This window comes from Trachinotus anak, unplaced genomic scaffold (assembly GCF_046630095.1).
Source record: "Trachinotus anak isolate AG129_WGS33_773 ecotype Australia unplaced genomic scaffold, CSIRO_AGI_Tana_v1 ptg000011l, whole genome shotgun sequence".
Lineage (NCBI taxonomy): Eukaryota > Metazoa > Chordata > Actinopteri > Carangiformes > Carangidae > Trachinotus > Trachinotus anak.
This window is the reverse complement of record NW_027273862.1, coordinates 24,198,166-24,213,734: the sequence shown is the minus strand read 5'-3', so window position 1 is coordinate 24,213,734 and position 15,569 is coordinate 24,198,166. Positions and strand designations below refer to the sequence as shown.

The 15,569-nt window shown below is 40.0% G+C and overlaps 1 protein-coding gene across 2 annotated transcripts in view; it reads right to left on the bottom strand.

Annotated features, from left to right (window-relative positions):
• itga11a (integrin, alpha 11a) overlaps nt 1-15,569 on the bottom strand; it is a 48,594-nt gene that overhangs the window by 17,766 nt on the left and 15,259 nt on the right. The window contains exons 3-13 of one of the 2 annotated variants that reach the window (XM_071489183.1): nt 9,783-9,895; nt 9,169-9,260; nt 8,773-8,887; nt 8,502-8,629; nt 8,083-8,231; nt 7,844-7,988; nt 7,188-7,353; nt 6,534-6,604; nt 3,471-3,615; nt 2,449-2,597; nt 573-716 (exon numbers count right to left, since the gene is read on the bottom strand). In XM_071489183.1, coding sequence (XP_071345284.1) covers nt 573-716; nt 2,449-2,597; nt 3,471-3,615; nt 6,534-6,604; nt 7,188-7,353; nt 7,844-7,988; nt 8,083-8,231; nt 8,502-8,629; nt 8,773-8,887; nt 9,169-9,260; nt 9,783-9,895 — 1,417 coding nt within the window. The remainder of the gene's footprint in view (nt 1-572; nt 717-2,448; nt 2,598-3,470; nt 3,616-6,533; nt 6,605-7,187; nt 7,354-7,843; nt 7,989-8,082; nt 8,232-8,501; nt 8,630-8,772; nt 8,888-9,168; nt 9,261-9,782; nt 9,896-15,569) is intronic. The other variant, XM_071489184.1, reaches the window with a different exon arrangement.

Genomic DNA, 15,569 nt, shown 5'->3' with positions numbered 1-15,569 from the left:
CTCTCTGTTTGTGTTTTTGACTGTTGAGCTTGGCCTGTCTGCCACCTGTGATGTGGTTTGGGCCACATGAGATATTTAAATACCTCTTCTACGTCTGCTGAATGGATTCAAAAGAACTGAAGACATTCATTATTCCAAGGAGCAAGACAGACCTGGAGCACCAGGAAATTTCCTCCTATTAAAGAAAGTTCTCGCCTCCAAAGGCTTTGCTGAAAATGGGTTTAAAAGGGGCAGAATACTTTCCTGCTGAGTTCACTCTACACATCCAAAAAAGTCTGCACACTGGCATGGCAAAGTTTTCACATTTGATCTGCACATTTATTCTGGACATGGTCATGTGTCTGCCTGCAGCATGTCAGTGTGTTAAATGTGGAGTTGGAATGCAACAGTCTGGTTCGGTGTGTGTTATCGGACACTTCTGGTGAAGTGTGTTAGAAATTACTGGGAAGGTCTGGAGTTTGAACAGGTGCTGACCCAGTTATGTGCAATGGGTCGCTTGGTCCAAGGTTGATTAGCACCTGTATGTGGCCAGCCTTTGTGTATTTGTTGAAGTTTGTAGTGTTTATACCTACCAGCTCTGTCACTCTGTAGATGTAGACCTTTCCCTTTTCCAAGCCTGCATTGAAGAACATCGGCGCTGCCACTAACAGGTTGTCAGTTATACCATCTCCATCAATATCCAGTGGTGCAATCTCACTTCCGTAATAGGAGCCAATCTGAAAGAGACACGCATGCCATGCTAGGATCATCATCTTTTATTTACACTGTTGCCTGGAAAAGTGCATTTATTTCATGACTTTAAATCCCACAACAAACGTCATCTTGTACTATATATATATAGCCCTGAAATTCTTGATGTTTCCCTGCCGTTTGTTGAACCACATGTTGTTTGGCTTTGATGATTGGCTGATGATCTAGAGGGGGTTTTGAGGTTAAATATTGTAAGCAAATGGGGGCCTGTGTTGTTTCTTAGCAAGTGGTTGGAGTCCTGATGCTTTGTTAGATGCTCAGACTGTGAAAGCTTTTGGGAGAGAATCTGGATTAGTCACTGGAGTGGATGGAACATCATCTATTGGTTTTCAGATTAGAAACATCTGCCTATAAAAAGCTCTATTCTCGAGAGCTGTTTGATCGAGAACGTTCTCTTCAAAAAAACATCTGCCGTTCTGGATGAACTGTTGCTGACAAGGTACAATGTAAGCTGCTGCAGGATCACTTCAGACTCCCAGCCTGTGAAGTGTTGCCAGTTATGAGTGTAGTGGTCATTAACACACAGAGCCACTTACCATTTGAAATGAAGATCATTTTTAAACTTAATGTGACTAATGTGATAGTGGGATTAAATCCCAACCAATGAGCTACTGTACAATATTAAAATGCACAATGTTACAATTATATAACAACAATAATAATATATTGCACAAATATAAACAGTGACACACCTTCATATACAGTGACTTTGTCCTTATGTCAACTCAGTGTTTATGTTTATGTCATTTGGACTGCAGTACTGAAGCACAGTCATTATACTGAGTTTAAATTTCAAAATGAAAATCCTTTTGGCTTTTGGCCTTTTCCACTGAAAAATACTATTTTTTCAGGGTATCTTGTCTAATCTTCAAAGCTCATGAATTACTGACTAATTCTAACGCCTTCCACAGAACCAAAATGTGTAAAACAGACAGAGGAAGAAAGAGCAGCTCTATCCCTGAATCTGGCTGAAGTAGTGTCCTACACTGCCAGCTCTGATCCTGGTTTTGTGCACATTATGTTAGGTCATGAAGAGATGAGCCCTGAGGATATTTCTCTTTCTTTTCTTAGAAACTTACTGTAACTGTCAGTGTCACTAAAGCAACAAGCCTGCAACTTTTTAGCATAAAAGTAGCTGGTAAACTACTGTAGCTTGTGAGCTAACTGCTATGTTTTGCTAGCCACCTGGGAACAAGCTAGTGCTAATCAGTCACAACAGCTCCCTCTTACTTCTGTTTTGATCTCAGAATTATTAATTTCATTCACCAAAGTTGAACATGAACATAAAAATAAATAAACAAAAATCGCAAATTTTTTTCTACAATCACATGAGAAAATTGTGGTTTTTAATTGCTATGTGACCATTGCTATTGTGAGGTGCTTTTACCTTCATGAGTTATGAACTAAGTCAATGTAAAGCCACTGCACAGAGAATTCAAAGGGCAGTCTTTGATCCCAGTGAGGCAGACCCAGTGGCAGACAGCAATGCATGTTATTAATTAGCTTAAATCAAAACAATCACCGCACCAGCATTGTCTAATTTTTGACTTGAAAATACTTTATAGACTATTGCTGTGTAATCACATAAAGATCTACATAAAAGATCTTCAAAGACTCTTATAACTAACTCAGCTGCTCTGCATCAATGGCAGTGGACACAGTGATCTTCTAAATGTGAAGTGCTGGATACTAGAGTACCTGCTGGCCTTTGAGGGAGTGCAGGATGGTGAGGTTGCCCGAGTTCTTCAGGGTGAAGATGATGACTTTGCCTGTGTGGTTAAATCGTGGAGCTCCTGCTACGAGCAGACGACCATTTTTGGCTGACACCACAGACGTCACAGTGTAACCTGTTTACGTAAAACACACACATTAATTCTGCCTCTACTCACACACAAAAACCCTTTGAGTAAGAAGTAGATTTTGGGAGATGGATCTTACCCACTCTTGCCAAGATTGCCCATGTAGGATATTACTTGTGATCTAAGTAATTGTCTATTTTATACTCAATTTATACTCAATTTGTCAACAAAAATCTCAGGCACTACACTTTGTTGCTCTGCTTGAATGAGCTAAAAATGATGGGTCCCACCTTTAGGTTGAATTTTGCAGCAGTGATTTGCATGACTCAAGGAAAAACTGTAAAAAGTTGCAATTTGAGAAGTTAAAACTCAGAGAGCTGCATCCAGTTACGCAGAGATGGCTGTTCTGGTTTCTCAGCTTTCTCAGATTTCCTCTTCTATTTCTTCTATTTCTCCTAGTTCGTTGTTTCCCACTAAAAATTCCACTTACTGCCCGTATACTTTTCCACCTTCATCTCTCATCTTCATACCCCCTTTTTTTTCCCCAGCTTTAACTTTCTCCCCGCCTGTCAGAAATTATGCTTCCTCCTCATATTACTATTGAGTCTAGAATGGCTTCCATTGGCAGCCTGGTGGATAAGCTCACACACAAACCACTGATGGTAAAAGCAGAGGTCTGTGGTGGTGGGGTGAGATGGGGCTGGATATGATGGGAAGTACTGGAGCAATGGGTACACTTTATAGAGATGGGCTGCAGCTCGGACAATTGGTGCTAAACCACAGGTCTACAAGGGCAACAATGCATCCCTCCACCAAAAAGGAGGCTCATGAGTGTCGGAGCAGATGATCAAGGGGTATCCAGGCTTAATCTTCATTAATAAAATAACAACACTGTCCTCTACAGTTTAAGATATTACTTACCCAAATAGGCACCGTGGTTTTTGAGCTCTTCAGGGAACTCCTGTGTGTAGGATGACTTAGGTGGGACCACCTTCCCCTGCCGTGTTTCCTTCAGCACTGCTCCGTTCCAATCATAAGCCCCAACAGCACCCACAAGAATCCCATCCTGGAGGCAAAGTGCAGTGCAGTATATTTTTAAACTTCAAGTATCTTTAGCTCACCACAGTTTCAGTCAGATTAATGGTAGTGAAACATTTTCTTGGTAACACAAACTCAGAGAGGTTCTCACCACATTTTTGGATTATTTGAAAAGGATATGAAGAAAATATAATTAGAGAAAAGACATCTCTAACAGTTATCAGTATGTACAGTATGACAGTTTCCTGCTCACAAATCAGTCGAGGTGACCAACAATAGAAACTATCCACCCCTTACTGATAAAAGCTTTTCTTCCTGGAATGGATGGAACCTTTCACTTAAACTATAATGGCACTCAGTAGAGCGCATACCTCGGTCAAGGCCAAACCATCCTACACATGTCTGTGAGATCCAGGACTGTACAAAATCATAGATCATAGATCTCCTTCACCATTAATATGTCTATTTTCCATTATGAAAATGTCAAAAAATGCCCTATCTTGCAATGTTTGGAAAAGTGATAAAAAATTCCTGGATCAGCCTCTTTGACCAGATTGGCCCATGCCCCATTCCTCAGCCAAATTTGGTGCAAATCAGTTTTTTACTTTTGCATAAACCTGCTGACAAACAAACAAACCAACAAACAGACACAGGTGAAAACAGACACCTGCATTGTGGAGGCAATAAATTGCCAGATTGAATGAGTTTAATCAACCATTTCAGACGGTGTGAGTCATTCATCTCCACAACTAATTTAATATTCTCTTATGTCTCTAAACAAAAGGTCAAACAAATATCCAGTAGACAGTGCAGTAAAAATACCAATACTAATACTAATACTAATTTTCTTATATTTTCTTCTCCCAGATCACACTGGACAAAGTCACCTGTGGCAGACAACTCACTTCATTACAAACCAGCTCTAATTTCCACAAATTGAGCTTTTATTTCCTTGCCAAACTATGAAGGATTTAAAATATACATATTTCATTTTGCAGTAAGTACAGTTTTGGTTTACTGCAGATCTCATCAAACCCATATCTACAACACATATCATACAAGTCCCATATCCAGGTCCCATTTTTTATTCACATACTGATTAACCATAGCTCTAACATACCTCCCACTGAAACTCACGAGATCCCACCCTTTATCTCCTGTTACTGTTAGAGTTGGAACATGTCAATGCAAAGCTGTAAGGGAGAAAAAACTTGAAGTCTGCTCATCCATACTATATTTAAGAAGTCTTCTCTCAGGAAAGTTCAAAACGTACCGGTGGAAATGAAATCATGACAAATTAACAGCTACTTCATAAATAGTCTCAAAAGCTACAGAGGAACATTTTCACACAACAGCAAACTACTAAGACAGCAACAAAACCTCTTAAAGTCTATTATCAAACCACTGCTGTATCTTGATCAGTATGCATTTTTAACTCGTCATTGAACAAAGCAAACAAACCAGCAAGTGCAATTAGTTGCAGACACGAGCAGGAATTGAGGAGGGATTTTGTCCTGCATGGTTCACCATGCTCTGTATCACTGACACTATAATTATAGGGTTCTTCTGCATAATGAGCTCAGTTTTTTTCTTGCTGTACACAATATGCCAACAACACATTTTCCAGTGTTTGAGTGTTAGCCAGAAGGCCTGTGATTCCTTCCTGAAAGATGGAAGTGTGTGCTGACCACGCTTGCGCTACGTCACTCTCTGACAGCAGCGTTATGCCGATGTGGTTATCTGTTTTGGTCAAAATGGTCTCCATGGCAAATGAACGAAACCCCAAAACAGTTCAACCTTATAAAGCAGTGACCTATTTCTGCAGTTGCATGTATGGACAAGTGCCTTGCTTTGGTTAGTGCGTCAACTCTTCATTGCACTGGAAGAGGCCAGAGTTGGGGTTATACATAATCATATGAAAGTGTGTAGAGGATATATGCACTTTATACCAGCTCAACAAACAACTAATGTGTATTCTGCATTATGTAAATACAGGAATCAATTTAGCAAATAAGCTATAGGTTCTTAATTTTACTAACATGGAGCGTTGCGATTATTTTTCAGCACTGTCAGTTAAAGTTAGGAAACTAACAGCATACAGAGAAACCGCTATCTATGCATACGTATGACACATCTGGATGGAATATGACATAAGCAGCCTTCAGAGTTGGCACATATCACATTCAGCAAAACCATCTGGGCTTTTGGGACTCTTTTCTCCTTTAAAGCCTCGACATTCTTTCCAATAAGTTATACGACTCTCTACACTCAGGTTGGTGTTGTCCAGCATTTCTGGAATCTGGCCTTGAGGACTGAATTTCCAAGCATTCCTGCCACCCAGCTAAAAATTCTGCTTTATATTTATTTTTTATCATAAATGGGATATATTTATTTCTCCTTTGACAAATCACACTGTGAAAGGGAACTGGAAAATCAAAGCAGCTGCATCAGCAAATGTCTCAACGGAGCCAGAGAGAGAGGAATGGGAATCAATTAATTGGTATGAATAGCAGGTACAGAAAAGATGGGCCTTATCTTCTTCCTCCAGTTGTGTCACTCTGAAAGCCAGAACACCTGCAACTGTCTGCTTGCAGATTCAATCAGAAACCTTGAGGAAGGAAAAGGAAAAACAACCCATTCTGAAGCAGAACTGTCTCAACCTCATCCCAGCTTCTCTACTACGTTTCCCTGGGGAAGACGTGGTGTCTTATTTCCCATCACTGCATGGTAGAAGTGGAAAAAGGCCCGTCTCTCCTGTCAGGGGCTCCTAAATCAGAATGACCTAAACTTCTGGGGCCACACAACAGGGACCTCGGGGGGGGCTGGAGAGTGATAAATGGCAGGTTGTGGGGAGGAGTTATGATGTGCCAGAAATTGAGACAATGTGTGTCGTTGTACATGTTGACAGATGGTATGAGACAATGTGGTAGCAGAAGTCAGTCTCACCTCGACGTTGTGTGCGGAAAATCCAGCCTGAGACATCTGGAGGCCAAACGCTGTCCCATTCTTACTGGTTCCTGTGTAAACAAGTCAGTCTCTTAGAGTTTTTCACTGCAACAGCAGAGAAACTTAATCCTCCAGCCACAGTTATATTCTAAGAAGAACAGCACTGAGGTCATTTCACATTAAAGAGATTTAAGAGATATTTTCAGGCACTAATTGTAGCAGGCTTAGCTGTAGCGTGATCTAGGGCTGCAACAAAAGAAGTCACTTCAGTGATCAGGAAATATTTTAATTTGAATCATCATTTAGCCTGTAAAATGTGCATCACAATATATTTTCAAATTGCTTATTTTATCCAACCAGCAGTTCAAACCCCAAATGTATTCAATTTACAAGGGTAAAAAAGATTTTTTTGATGTTTTCCTTGAGAAATAACTTACTTGATTATAAAAATGGTTTCAGATATAGCTTATATAAAATATCTTATCGATTGATCAGCTAATCTCTGATCTCTAATCTCTTTGAGGTCATTAAAGTTTACCTAAGCTTGTTAAATTCCACTGAGACCTTTGATTGAAGCTACAAAGATAGAAGATTTTCATGCAGATGTAGTAGTACATTTCTAAGCAGCTTAAGTGAAATTAATTTCTTGAAAACCTTCCAAACTGAAGATGCGTTCTCCAAGAGCATCCACGATGTCCTTCAGTGCTGACTCGTCTGTCACATTAAAGAAATGTTTGTCATCTGGGTCACTGGCAATGTACTTGATCTCATTGAGGAAGGCCTCAGGGTTGATTCCTCTACGGTTGTAGTAGCCAAGAACCTGTGATGATAATATTAATCTGTCAGTGCATGCATGAAGTACAATTTATTCAATCTGGCACATTTTGACAGCCCAATGGTAGGTTAACGTTGGCACTGTTTAAGAAGGTTTCAGAGGATTTTCTAAACCAATGCCAGTGCTGTCACCAGTTTCAGTTGGTTTTCAACCAAACGACTTCAGAGCCCATGCCTGGCTTAGCCGCTGGATGGAAACAAGTGTGCTATTAGCTGTACCAGCAGTGGCACAAACCAAAGAACCATGTGGTCTGGAGGAGATCATTTACACCTTTAACAGCACTTCCACTGATCTTGTGTTTGGAGCTCTCTGAGGGGCTCTGGCTCCATTCTCAACTTAGCTCTTGAAACGCTTGCTTTTACTCCATGAGGTCACCTTATTAATGTTTATGGTGTTTTAATGCTGCATTGGAAATTTATTAGCCATCAGAAAACCGAGTGAAAACCCAGGTGAATAATAGATCTAGCAGACTCACAGCGATGGCATAACGGGTGATGCCATCCCTCTCACTGTCCTCGATGGCTTGTTGGAGATCCGGACTGTCATGTGACTCTCCGTCCGTTATCACTATCATCACCTTCTTGGCACCGCGCCGACCTCCTTGTTTGAAAGCTTGTGATCTGTGAAAATATGTTTGTTATTCTTATTAAAACAAATGACAGGATGGAGGAGCAGTGAAGTAGCTGCTCATTTGTACAAACAGAGATACTGTACCGTGCAACGTTGATGCCAAGAGCTGTGTTGGTCTCCTCGCCACCCCGCTGGTTGATGCTGCGTGCTCTTTTCACCACTTCCTCAACTGATTTGTAGTCACTGAGTTTGAATTCATGAACCACTTTCTCACCATACTGAACGACTCCAACCTGTCCAAAGAAACACAATGACAATGATCTATCACGATTAGTAAGAGCTCTATCTTCTTGCAAATTAACTACAGTAATAATTGAATATAAAATTCTCACAGCACAAGAGTGCAAAACTAACTTTCACATCACAGCCTCAAAAAACCTGAAACAGAATCGCCTGAAGTAAAAAAGACTTTTATAGCATAGGTCCAATATTCAAATGTTTCAAACAAGGAACATCACCAATAAATCTTATCTTCTTTTATTATTCCTTCCTTTCTTACACACCTGTATTTGACCTGGTCCAATATAGAACTTCTGAAGAATGTTGATGAGAAAAGCCTGCACTTCATACCAGGGGTAGATGGAGTTTGAGCCATCCAGAACAATCACTATGTCCATGTAGGTCTCACATCCTGAAAAACGTTTAAAGATGAGACTTAATCCTGAGAGCATACATGGAGAACACAGATGTTCATAAATGAGTAAATAATCCCCTGTTGTGACACAGAACTGTCGGAGACTCTTAGTCAAACTGAAAAGATACTTTAAAGCTTACTCTGAAAGGCAGGCGCAATCGTTCTGGAGAACTTGAAGCTTGCGTTGACTCTGGAGCATATACCAGTGCTGTAGTAAGAGCTGCCACACTCGTAGGACCACAGTGGCCCACAGGCCTGAGACATAAAAGAAAGGATTTATACAAGCAACATTAGCAACCTCAGCATATTAGCAAAAAGTTAGGTTCTGGCTCTCAGTGAACTTCCGTAGGGAGAGCTGTTGTACGACAACCGTGTAATCAAAAGACAATCTTGTGGGATTGTCCTTTTTTTTTTTTTTGTACATTTTCACCATCATCAAATGTGTTCTTACTTACTCAAAAGGTTATTCAGTAATAGGCCATTACTGTGTTAAAACTCAAGAAGATAAACCCAAGGAGTTTTAAACCCACTCTCACCACAAAGCTGTTGTCTTTAGGGTTAGATGTGAGCGTCATTCCCAGCCTCATCTTGTCCTTGCGCTCTGATACATTGGTCAGAGATATCCTTCCTTGAGGGAAAAAGAATCTCACTGAGATGATCATTGATACACAGACTCATATATACATAAATACATGCACTATCCTTCAGAGACCAAACAGAAGCTGCACCATCTGGGACGTTGGTTTGTTATTCCTGTCTGGGCAGCCAGACCAGTGTCTACATCCGCAGATCTAAATGTTTACTTGACAAAACTTTGTGTGCCCACCTTACCAACAAGGCACATGTGCAACCCATATGAATAAGCATGCGGTGAGATGTGTGGTATAACACACGTGTGGAAAGGTACATGAAGCATTTAAAAAAATAGTAAAATGTGGAATGATTGGTATGGTCCCCACACCTCTGTCTCACACATGCCACTGTGATGCTTACTGACACACATGCAGGAAAGCATGCTGACATTAAAACCTTTACAGCATATACATACAAATTTTTCCAGAGGTCGCACATTCATAATTTCCACTGCTACTGTATGTGCTCTATGTTGTGATTCTCTGGTAAAAATTCAGTGGTGTTTGTGATACTATACCTAAGTTGAGCTTGGAGCAGCCATTTCCATTGGTTCGTTTGCTCAGTGAACATTTATAAATATCCCCGGTCTGGTACGGGCCATTCATTTCATATGGCGCACCCACTAATAACCTGCAAAAGCCCAAAATACAATAGTTAGAATCACTTAAAACATATGTCAGTATAAAAGGGTGTTTTCAACAAGGTCTCAGTTGTTATCTGGTGTCTGCAAACAGTTAAACAGAGATGGTAGAGCAACCATTTACGAGCAACCAGTCTTTCTCTGGTATCTAATTCTCTGAGGTAATATGACTGTGACTGTTACCATCAGTCACCCAGACAAAACACATGGTTTGACCAAGAAGAGTTCAAACCTTTATTTATCCAAGGGGGTTAACTAAGCATGTTTAATCATGTCCAGCAGCACCAGAGTTCACATTCATAAACAGTCACACCCAGTTGCCAAACAGCCAGTCTATAACGTTGCAGCGTTACAGGTTTAGGTGAAAACCTCATGGTCAAAGGCAAATTAATATGACAACATGAAATTAATATGACAATCAGCTACAACATTAAAACCACTTATTGGTTTTAATGTTGTAGCTGTATGAAGTGTATGTTTATAAGGTAACTCTTTCTAATACAGCCTGCAGTTTACAGGGTAATTCCATTGTATGAATAAGGTGATTATAGAAAAGTTACAGATTTCACATGGAAATCTAGGTACAACAGAAGACAACATGACTGTGTCAAACAATGAAGTAACAACAAGGGAGGATGAGACTGACAGACAGACAACTTGTAAACTTGTAAATAATGCCGTTGCAGTCACAGACGCATAAAAAGGGGAGAGCAGCCATGCATACCTTCTTCACACCATCAGTATTTGATTGATACCAGATTCATACAACGAAACCACGGGCTGCATTATGAAGTGTGACTGTTTTACTTTACTGTTTTATTTACTTTACAGTAAATTAAATGCAGCTTTAAGTGTTCTTCCAAGGTAAGGACCACAACTATTTAACAAGTGTCTGGTCACTTTGTTACGAGGTTTTGAAAAGCTTTTAAAGCAGAGACACAAAACAATACATGTAATTTTGCCCTGGATAGAGTCTATTTAAACATACCAACACACTCACAGAGGGAAGACCCTGACAATCTGAACAGCTGCACAGATGACTTTATCTTTATATGTAACACATTCAACACGTCTTAGTCTGTGTTTCATACATTATGCAGTGAGTGTACATGTGAGACCACAGAGTAAATGGGTGGTCTCTCTAGTAGACGGAGTGATGTAAGCATTTCCTTTAATCAAAGCTGAGGCATGCCAGTGTTATTGCCACTGAGAGGCCGATCGGCACTGGAGTTAAATAATACTGTATTAGAATTTAGCTGTCATCTTGCAGCATCAATCCAGGGATCCTGGATTAAAAATGACACACCACAGATCATTTGAGGACATTATTCTGTTGTTTTTAAGAAGACAGAATCTTAGGAATATCAGCACTGTTCAGTAAATTCCTTTTAATCCCACAGCAGCTCATTTGTCACAAGATGACTTTGGCAAGATGTGTTGCAGCCATCCAGGAGCTAATGTGTCATACAGCAGCTGCAGAGCCCCCTTTATTCACTTTAAGACACAAGAAAAAATACATATTTTAATTTATACCGCTGCTGCAGGGTTAATTATCACTTCAAGAGATGTAAATTTATATTTTCCAACAAAATAAAAAAATATGTTTGTTTAAAGGCTGTGATTTATGGCACTTGCGACTGGTATGTTGGTTAACAGATCAGATCTTTCTTTTCAGATGAATGAAGGAACCCATTCACTCAGATTCAGAAAGTTCATATAAACATATTACTTCCCTGAGTATGTTCTAAACAATTTCTGTGTATCTTATATGTATCTACTTTTATAGATACATATAAGATATACCATATGTACCATACCATGATATACCATACACAAGACAATCAGCCACAAGATCAAAGTTTCCAAGGAGAAACCAGAAGAAACTCTGGTGGAGGCCCTCAAAATACAGAATACTGAAGTTGCTGGGCAACGGCGACCGCATGCATACTGCTGCTCACTTACACACATGAAAGGACTTTAAGTATTGGCATTGTATTTTCGACCCAATGGTTGACCCTGATGAATAGTCATTATAGTACAGTACAATCTATCCCAAAGTGACATGAATGTGTGTACCACATGTGCTGTGATTCATCCGATAGTTGCAAAATTTAGTAGTTATGGAAGGAAGGGTATTGGTTCTTTACTTGTGCCATCAAGATTAAACTCTTCTCATTGGGAATTTTGGCAGAAATAGCCATTTATTTTCATGAGGGTTGTCCAATTCATAAAATAAAATCTGAGGAATTGTGTTGTCATAGACCACCATGGGATTTAGGTTTCCTCAAAGAGCAGCGTCGAGTGCTGGACATTCTTTTCACATGACGAAGTGTTTGTGAGGAGTCAGTCCTGCACTTGACTTAACAGTGGGTTTCCTGTGTGGGATCAGTGTGGTCTTATAAATGTCACTAAAAGGTTTTAGATGACTTTGTGTGATGGAGAATATAAAGTCTTCTGGAGTTTTTACTTTGGGACTGATGGAGGCTTTAAAGGGAGCTATAATTCAAATGTATTTCAGAGATAAGAACTTATTGTATTCTTTATGGGAAACACAAAAAGGAGGTTGAAGCTGATCTATTCATCACTGACAAGCTCCTGAGGATTTGTCCTTTGGGGTTTCATGCTATATCTTGTGATGTGTGTCTCTTTATCACGTGATGTTTTTAAATGAAATAGCTCACCATTTACACATCTACACACTGTACTGTCACAAGGCTCAATGTTCATTTGCTTCAGGTTTTGACATCTCAACAGAGACTGCCCTAAGCTTCATCACTCCATAGTGATTTTTCACAGGCAGTACATACAGTTTTTCTCCAGGGCGAAAGAGAACCCAGTGCAGTGCAGGCACGTGCTTCAGTGACCTGAATTGTTACAATCCAGTACAATACAGTATCATCCTTGTTTAACTTAAGCTGTAGTACTATGAATGTATTGCAGTTGAAGGTACAATATTTCTCTCTGAAATGTAGTACAGTGGAAGCATAAAGTGGCATATCATGGAAATGCAGCAGTGTTACATTACAGTTCTTAGAGTAAGTGTACTCAATTACTTTCCACCGCTGCTGATACAACTACTTAACCTTCAGGACATAGCTTTTAATATGAAAGCTAGCTAGCTCACACTGGTTAGCTAAACCGTAAGTTAAGGCAAAAGTTAGAGACGAGCTAAGAATAGCATTCATCCATAGCTTCTTGACACAATTTAATTCAGAAACGCAGAGGGTAAGAAAGTATTTTTATGACACAATATCATAAACTCATGGTTAATGGTTAATTTCTGCATTTTAGAATTCCGACTTTACTGTTCTTAAATCCATAATTGAAGTTCGGCATCCCAAATTGAAAGTCTGCCCCAGTTGCATTTCACCTAAAGCTTACCTAATTCAAGCATTCACTGTTAAGTTGTAGGTTATCCTACATTAATTACATTCCTGAAAAAAATGCTGCAGTAAATACATTGGGTCAACCAGGAATTTAACAACTGTGGAATCCAATTGAAAATCACAGGGAAGGCAGTGAGCAAAGGAGCGGCTCCTTGTTCAGTAATGCCCCAAAGGAAAGACACTCGACACCACTTTATTGCAAAAGCAGACCATGGTCAGCCTCCTACATGGACTTTTAGGTCAAAGTGTGACAAATAAAGACAGACAGATCTTCAGCTTAAGGATTTCTAGGTCAGGCCCATGATCCCTGGAGATTGAAACCTCTCCAAATTCCCAAGAAAACACTGGTAATATTAGTCAGAAAGGCGTGTAGTAAGAGCATTCCTTATAACTGGCTAAGGTTAGGGCAGCATGACATAACATGATGTAATTGTTTTCAGTGGAAATCAAAGGTGTTGTGGGGACTGCAATATATTATATACATGGTTAAACACATCCCTTCAGGTGCAAAGACTCACTAACAATCACCATTTATTTAATTAGGGCAGAACAACAACAGATAAGACTTGACAGTCAGCTGGAAGAGAGGGATCATTTCTTTTCCCAAAACAGTAATGATTTGTCCAAAGTAAGCTCGCTTTCTGAAAGTTAGTCTGAACCCGCCTGAAAAAGCCTTTGGATGCAACATTAAAATGATTCAGTTCAGAGCTAAAACCCTGCAATATACTGATAATTGTTCATTGGGATTAGAACATCAGAGGTAGTTTCATCATTGCCCCGTCTTTTTCTAATATGCTGTTTTAACTTCAGCAATAAAGTTATATTGAAGAAAATCATGTAATACAATTAAGCTCCAGAACAGAAGTGGATCTTGTGGTGAGACTGTTCATGTACTGTTTCCAAGGTCAAGAATGAACTTCCAGTCTTAACTATATCTCTTGCCGTCACGTGGCCTGCCATCTTTATTTGTGAGTTTCTTTTAGTGCAGCTGTGAATGTTATGTATGATCTATGTAGGACACATACACAGGATCATACCAGTTATGATTTGACAGCTTACAGCAGCAATTTAGGACAGAGGAAATGTTGTCCGAAACAGTCCATCAATGCACATCAAAGAGCGACTCATATGGAAGTAAGCTTTAGTGTTATTGCTCTTGAAGCCAACTTTTAAAGTCTCACAGCCTCTGGAAGTCATTTTCACCACAGTGGCTCCAGCAGAGTTCCTAAATTCATAGCTATTAATATCATGATTATTACTTCAGTTATTGCTATCCTCTGGCAAGAGGACACACTGCAGCACAAGTTCAGGTCAGGATACAGCTACCTTGATGAAAAGGGACCATTGTTGCCTTTGACTTGGACGCCTGCCTCGGGACCTCCTGAATTTCACCAGAAGCTGTTCAAACAATCATGTTCCAGTGCTCATTAGGGTCAAGAGCTAGCCTCAGTGCATCATCACTGCAAGAATGGTAATGACACTGAAAGAAAACTTGACCCAAAATGAATGCGTGGACATTTTCTACCATGGTTACCAGGGAATACAGGATTCTGGGGTTTGAGGAAGCGCCATCCCCAAGCCTAGGCTGTCATTAATGTGGTAATATTTTTCATATTTGGAAGGAGGAGATGTATACGCTGTGAAACCACATCCATGCCCCAAACATGAGTGCACTACTCCAATGTCAGGCTTACTCATCACATTCCATTCGTCTGCTTTAACAGGATGTGTTCTTTTGTTAATGCTGCCTTACAAATCAAGGGAACTGTAATGATCACATAATCATTTTTCCCAAGACATTTATTTAACGTGCTTACCTCACTTCAGAGCACTGGGCAGACAGCAAGAGGGTAATTAGAAGACTTTGCAAGCACATACTGATTCTTTTAATTCATTGTCTCACAAAGCACTTTGGTCTTTTTAGCTAAGATGTAGCCATGTCAGTTGGTTGGTCCACCACTTTCCTCCAGACTGAACTATCTCAACAACAACTGGACGGATTGGATGAAATTTGTACAGACATTATAGTACCCACTGGATGACTCCTGCTGACTTTGGTCATATCCTGACGTTTCTTCTAGCACTAGTTTTCACGTATCCAGAAAACTTCCTCAACATTTACAGGACACCCCTGTGGCTTTGGGATTCAGACATAGATTGTGAAAAATATTTGTACAGACATTCATGGTAATGACTATGCAATGACTTTAGCTCCCTGACCCTTACTCCAGCGCCATCATGTGGCTGACACATGATGGGGCACAAATTTTGGCACAGA